Raw genomic sequence first — 7,468 nt, forward strand, 5'->3', positions numbered from 1 at the left:
CACACACACACACACACACACACACACACACACACACACACACACACACACACACACACACACACACACACCCCCACCCCTCTCCATGTGTTATTCCTGTTAAAAACCCAGATTTCCCCTCTGGCTATAGAAGGTACCAGAATACATTCAGACTGCTGGCACTGCAGTCCAACGGCGTTTTTGTGTAACCTGACCGCAGCCTCTCCTGGACGCGCTGGACACTCCATGGCCACAGGCGGGACAGGTTGGACAGGAAACAGATTTGTCTCGTGATACTAATGAGGGGTTAGTATCTCCGGGCAGATGTCTGGTTGCTTTCCAAATGGCACCCTATTCCCTATTTATAATGCACTACTTTAGACCAGAGCTCTATGGAACCCTATTCCCTATGTAGGGAATAGGCGTGGTATAGATACCATAGTATATTATGGTATGAATACTATTGTATATTATGGTATAAATACTATAGTTTTCTATGGTATAAATACTATAGTATATTATGATATAAATACTATAGTATATTATAGTATAAATACTATAGTATATTATGGTATAAATACTATAGTATATTATAGTATAAATACTATAGTATATTATGGTATAAATACTATAGTATATTATGGTATAAATACTATAGTATATTATGGTGTAAATACTATAGTATATTATGGTATAAATACTGTAGTATATTATGGTATAAATACTATAGTATATTATGGTATAAATACTATAGTATATTGTGGTATAAATACTATAGTATATTATGGTATAAATACTATAGTATATTATGGTATAAATACTATAGTATATTGTGGTATAAATACTACAGTATCCTATGGTATACATATTATAGTTTCCTATGGTATAAATACTGTAGTATCCCATAGTATAAATACTGTAGTATCCTATGGTATAAATACTGCAGTATCCTATGGTATAAATACTGCAGTATCCTATGGTATAAATACTGCAGTATCCTATGGTATAAATACTATAGTTTCCTATGGTATAAATACTATACTTTCCTATGGTATAAATACTGTAGTATCCTATAGTATAAATACTGTAGTATGCTAGGGTATAAATACTATAGTATGCTAGGGTATAAATACTATAGTATGCTAGGGTATAAATACTATAGTTTCCTATGGTATAAATACTGTAGTATGCTCGGGTATAAATACTATAGTATGCTAGGGTATAAATACTATAGTTTCCTATGGTATAAATACTGTAGTATCCTATTGTCACACCCTGACCCTAGTTTGCTTTGTATGTTTCTATGTTTTGGTTGGTCAGGGTGTGATCTGAGTGGGATGTTGGATGTGTTGTTTGTCTATTTCTATGTCTGGCCTGATATGGTTGTCAATCAGAGGCAGGTGTTAGTCTCTGATTGGGAACCATATTTAGGTAGCCTGGGTTTCACTGTGTGTTTGTGGGTGATTGTTCCTGTCTCTGTGTTTTGCACCAGATGGGATGGGTTTTAGGTTTTCCACGTTTATTGTTTTTGTTAGTTTATTCATGTCTAGTGTCTTTATTAAAGAACACGAATAACCACCACGCTGCGTTTTGGTCCGCCTCTACTTCACCTAAAGAAAACCGTTACAAAATCACCCACCACAACAGGACCAAGCGGCGTGGTAACAGGCAACAGCAGGAGAGGCAGCAATGTCTGGACTATACTACTTGGGAGGAAATAGACAGGTGGGCGGTCGACCCAGGAGGAGTGCCGGAGCCCGCCTGGGATTCGCTGGAGCAGTGCGAGGAGGGGTGTAGAAGAATGGAGTCGAAGAGACAAGCACGGTGGCGGGGTAGGAAGCCCGAGAGTCAGCCCCAAAATTTATTGGGGAGGCACACAGAACGTGTGGCAAAGCCAGGTAGGAGACCTGAGCTAACTTCCTGTGCTTACCGGGGGCTCGAGAGACCGGACAGGCACTGTGTTATGCTGTGAAGCGCACGGTGTCCCCAGTGCGGGTGCATAGCCCGGTGCGGTACATTCCAGCTCCGCGTATCGGCCGAGCTAGAGTGGGCATCGAGCCAAGTGCCATGAAGCTGGCTCTACGCAGCTGGTCTCCAGTGCTTCTCCTTGGTCCGGCTTACATGGCACCAGCCTTGCGCACGGTGTCCCCGGTTCGCCTGCATAGCCCAGTGCGGGCTATTCCACCTCGCCGCACTGGCAGGGCGAGTTATGGGTGGCACCAATTGGATAATGGGGGAGGGGAATGGGCAGGATATATGAAAATTAAAATCTGCAGTATTTACTATAGATTAAAAAGTGTAGTGAATTTGTGGATAATACTGTTGTATTTACTATAGTTAAAAAAGTGCAGTGTTTTGGTGGATAATAATGTAGTTTTTACTATAGTTAAAAAAGTGCAGTGTTTTTGTGGATAATACTGTAGTATTTACTATAGTTTAAAAAAGTGTTGTGTTTTTGCGGACATTGCTTACTATAGTATTCTACAGTATACTACACCATTCTGGAGTAAGTACGACACTTCACAGAGGAACACTACAGTGTATACTATAGTATTCTACAGTATACTACAGTTTACTACAGAATTATACAGTATGGACTGTAGTATTTTATAGTAAAGTGTAGTATTTTGTTATGTGAGGGGGGTGGGCATTTGAGACGAATCCTCTGCTGGGCTATACCTCCCTGACTCCCCGGAAGCTACCTACCTCTAGTCCAGACTCCCGGAAGCTACCTACCTCCAGTCCAGACTCCCTGGAAGCTACCTACCCCCAGTCAAGACTCCCTGGAAGCTACCTACCTCCCTCCAGACTCCCTGGAAGCTACCTACCCCCAGTCCAGACTCCCTGGAAGCTACCTACCTCCAGTCCAGACTCTCTGGAAGCTACCTACCTCCAGTCCAGACTCTCTGGAAGCTACCTACCTCCAGTCCAGACTCCCTGGAAGCTACCTACCTCCCTGACTCCCTGGAAGCTACCTACCTCCAGTCTAGACTCCCTGGAAGCTACCCACCTCCCTGACTCCTGGAAGCTACCTACCTCCAGTCCAGACTCCCGAAAGCTACCTACCTCCAGTCCAGACTCTCTGAAGCTCCCTACCTCCAGTCCAGACTCCCCGGAAGCTACCTACTTCCAGTTCAGACTCCCGGAAGCTACCTACCTCCAGTCCAGACTCCCGGAAGCTACCTACCTCCAGTCCAGACTCCCGGAAGCTACCTACCTCCAGTCCAGACTCCTTGGAAGCTACCTACCTCCCTGACTCCCTGGAAGCCACCTACCTCCAGTCCAGACTCCCGGAAGCTACCTACCTCCAGTCCAGACTCCCTGGAAGCTACCTACCCCCAGTCCAGACTCCCTGGAAGCTACCTACCCCCAGTCCAGACTCCCCGGAAGCTACCTACCTCCAGTCCAGACTCCCTGGAAGCTACCTACCCCCAGTCCAGACTCCCTGGAAGCTACCTCCCTCCCTTACTCCCTGGAAGCTACCTACCTCCCTGACTCCCTGGAAGCTACCTACCTCCCTGACTCCCTGGAAGCTACCTACCCCAGTCCAGACTCCTGGAAGCTACCTCCCTCCCTTACTCCCTGGAAGCTACCTACCTCCCTGACTCCCTGGAAGCTACCTACCTCCCTGACTCCCTGGAAGCTACCTACCCCCAGTCCAGACTCCCCTGAAGCTACCTACCTCCAGTCCAGACTCTCTGGAAGCTACCTACCTCCAGTCCAGACTCTCTGGAAGCTACCTACCTCCAGTCCAGACTCCCTGGAAGCTACCTACCTCCCTGACTCCCTGAAGCTACCTACCTCCAGTCTAGACTCCCTGGAAGCTACCCACCTCCCTGACTCCTGGAAGCTACCTACCTCCAGTCCAGACTCCCGAAAGCTACCTACCTCCAGTCCAGACTCTCTGGAAGCTCCCTACCTCCAGTCCAGACTCCCGGAAGCTACCTACTTCCAGTTCAGACTCCCGGAAGCTACCTACCTCCAGTCCAGACTCCCCGGAAGCTACCTACCTCCAGTCCAGACTCCCGGAAGCTACCTACCTCCAGTCCAGACTCCTTGGAAGCTACCTACCTCCCTGACTCCCTGAAGCCACCTACCTCCAGTCCAGACTCCCGGAAGCTACCTACCTCCAGTCCAGACTCCTGGAAGCTACCTACCCCCAGTCCAGACTCCCTGGAAGCTACCTACCCCCAGTCCAGACTCCCGGAAGCTACCTACCTCCAGTCCAGACTCCCTGGAAGCTACCTACCCCCCAGTCCAGACTCCCTGGAAGCTACCTCCCTCCCTTACTCCCTGAAGCTACCTACCTCCCTGACTCCCTGGAAGCTACCTACCTCCTGACTCCCTGGAAGCTACCTACCCCCAGTCCAGACTCCCTGGAAGCTACCTACCTGCAGTCCAGACTCCCTGGAAGCTACCTACCTGCAGTCCAGACACCCGGGAAGCTACCTACCTGCAGTCCAGACTCCCCGGAAGCTACCTATCTCAAGTCCAGAAGCTACCTACCTCCAGTCCAAACTGACAAAAACACGGAAAAACAAACGATTGTCTCTGTTCTGCCTGACTGTGCACGCCAGATACACTTCTGATCAGACGGAGACAGACACACAAAGGCGACGGAAAGCCTTTTAAAAAGCTTTTCATCCTGCATCTTCGTGGAATTCGCCATGCGATTCATTTAAATATTGTCTGCATACATTCCTAATATGTGTGTTGACATTATTATTATATTTTTACTTTAATCTGTCAAGCTTTGAGCTGAAATACTAAACGGGCCCAATAAAGTGACCGATACAGACGGGCCCAATAAAGTGACCGATACAGACGGGCCCAATAAAGTGACCGATACAGACGGGCCCAATAAAGTGACCGATACAGACGGGCCCAATAAAGTGACCGACCACAGACGGGCCCAATAAAGTGACCGATACAGACGGGCCCAATAAAGTGACCGATACAGTCGGGCCCAATAAAGTGACCGATACAGACGGGCCCAATAAAGTGACCGATACAGACGGGCCCAATAAAGTGACCGATACAGACGGGCCCAATAAAGTGACCGATACAGACGGGCCCAATAAAGTGACCGATACAGACTGGCCCAATAAAGTGACCGATACAGACGGGCCCAATAAAGTGACCGATACAGACGGGCCCAATAAAGTGACCGATACAGACTGGCCCAATAAAGTGACCGATACAGACGGGCCCAATAAAGTGACCGATACAGACGGGCCCAATAAAGTGACCGATACAGACGGGCCCAATAAAGTGACCGATACAGACGGGCCCAATAAAGTGACCGATACAGACGGGCCCAATAAAGTGACCGATACAGACGGGCCCAATAAAGTGACCGATACAGACGGGCCCAATAAAGTGACCGATACAGACGGGCCCAATAAAGTGACCGATACAGACGGGCCCAATAAAGTGACCGATACAGACGGGCCCAATAAAGTGACCGATACAGACGGGCCCAATAAAGTGACCGATACAGACGGGCCCAATAAAGTGACCGATACAGACGGGCCCAATAAAGTGACCGATACAGACGGGCCCAATAAAGTGACCGATACAGACGGGCCCAATAAAGTGACCGATACAGACAGGCCCAATAAAGTGACCGATACAGACGGGCCCAATAAAGTGACCGATACAGACTGGCCCAATAAAGTGACCGATACAGACGGGCCCAATAAAGTGACCGATACAGACGGGCCCAATAAAGTGACCGATACAGACTGGCCCAATAAAGTGACCGATACAGACGGGCCCAATAAAGTGACCGATACAGACGGGCCCAATAAAGTGACCGATACAGACGGGCCCAATAAAGTGACCGATACAGACGGGCCCAATAAAGTGACCGATACAGACGGGCCCAATAAAGTGACCGATACAGACGGGCCCAATAAAGTGACCGATACAGACGGGCCCAATAAAGTGACCGATACAGACGGGCCCAATAAAGTGACCGATACAGACGGGCCCAATAAAGTGACCGATACAGACGGGCCCAATAAAGTGACCGATACAGACGGGCCCAATAAAGTGACCGATACAGACGGGCCCAATAAAGTGACCGATACAGACGGGCCCAATAAAGTGACCGATACAGACGGGCCCAATAAAGTGACCGATACAGACGGGCCCAATAAAGTGACCGATACAGACGGGCCCAATAAAGTGACCGATACAGACGGGCCCAATAAAGTGACCGATACAGACGGGCCCAATAAAGTGACCGATACAGACGGGCCCAATAAAGTGACCGATACAGACGGGCCCAATAAAGTGACGACAGACGGGCCCAATAAAGTGACCGATACAGACGGGCCCAATAAAGTGACCGATACAGACGGGCCCAATAAAGTGACCGATACAGACGGGCCCAATAAAGTGACCGATACAGACGGGCCCAATAAAGTGACCGATACAGACGGGCCCAATAAAGTGACCGATACAGACGGGCCCAATAAAGTGACCGATACAGACGGGCCCAATAAAGTGACCGATACAGACGGGCCCAATAAAGTGACCGATACAGACGGGCCCAATAAAGTGACCGATACAGACGGGCCCAATAAAGTGACCGATACAGACGGGCCCAATAAAGTGACCGATACAGACGGGCCCAATAAAGTGACCGATACAGACTGGCCCAATAAAGTGACCGATACAGACGGGCCCAATAAAGTGACCGATACAGACGGGCCCAATAAAGTGACCGATACAGACGGGCCCAATAAAGTGACCGATACAGAGATGAGAAAACAGGATGCAAATGTATAATACGTCCCTATTGGCAACCTATTCCCTACGTAGGGCACTACTTTTGACCAGGGCCCAATAGGGGATAGTGAGCCCTTTGGGACCACAGCAATATGTGAGTCTTTATTTGAGATTCTATCAAAGGGGTTGATAGAGGTGGTCTGTCTAGGCTCTCAACTCCTCATCCTTTTACCTTATGGTCTTGTCCTCAGTGCTCGTGTTCCTTTAGATGTCTCTCATTAGTCTGCCTGCAACGTGTCACAGCACAAATGACTTCACTTATTTTTCACTTTAGTCTTTTGAACAGATTTCACCCCCCCCCGACCCCTTATCCCCCATCTCCCTAACTACCATAAGGTGGCCTTGCTCTGTGAAGAAACTTAATGGCCTAATATATATATATATTGTCTCTATCTCTCTCTCTCTCTCTCTCTAAAATTTACATTTAACGGATTTATTGGCATATGTTAACTTTTCCAAAGAAACAATAAATTAACAGTAAAAATTACACTCGCAAAAGTTACAAAATAATAAAATCTCTCTTCCCCCCTCTCTATCTCTCCCCACTCTCTCCTCTCTCTCTCCCATCAGAACCATTTGGAATATGATGGGTCCATATAACCTATTCTCTGTGAAAACTGGTTAAAGACATTTAACTTGTTCGGTAAAGGATGGAGAGCGTTGCTGCAGGGCTATTTTCAGGTTTCTGCAGAGA

At 47.8% G+C, this 7,468-nt stretch overlaps 1 protein-coding gene across 1 annotated transcript; it reads left to right on the plus strand.

Moving 5' to 3' along the window:
* Positions 1–1,780: 1,780 nt before the first annotated feature.
* LOC127929615 (otolith matrix protein OMM-64-like) lies at positions 1,781–6,774 on the plus strand. Its single transcript, XM_052517646.1, has 2 exons — positions 1,781–1,877; positions 4,886–6,774. The coding sequence occupies exons 1-2, from the start codon at positions 1,781–1,783 to the stop codon at positions 6,772–6,774; spliced, it is 1,986 nt and encodes a 661-aa protein (XP_052373606.1).
* Positions 6,775–7,468: the final 694 nt, after the last annotated feature.

Source organism: Oncorhynchus keta, unplaced genomic scaffold (assembly GCF_023373465.1).
Source record: "Oncorhynchus keta strain PuntledgeMale-10-30-2019 unplaced genomic scaffold, Oket_V2 Un_scaffold_9036_pilon_pilon, whole genome shotgun sequence".
NCBI lineage: Eukaryota > Metazoa > Chordata > Actinopteri > Salmoniformes > Salmonidae > Oncorhynchus > Oncorhynchus keta.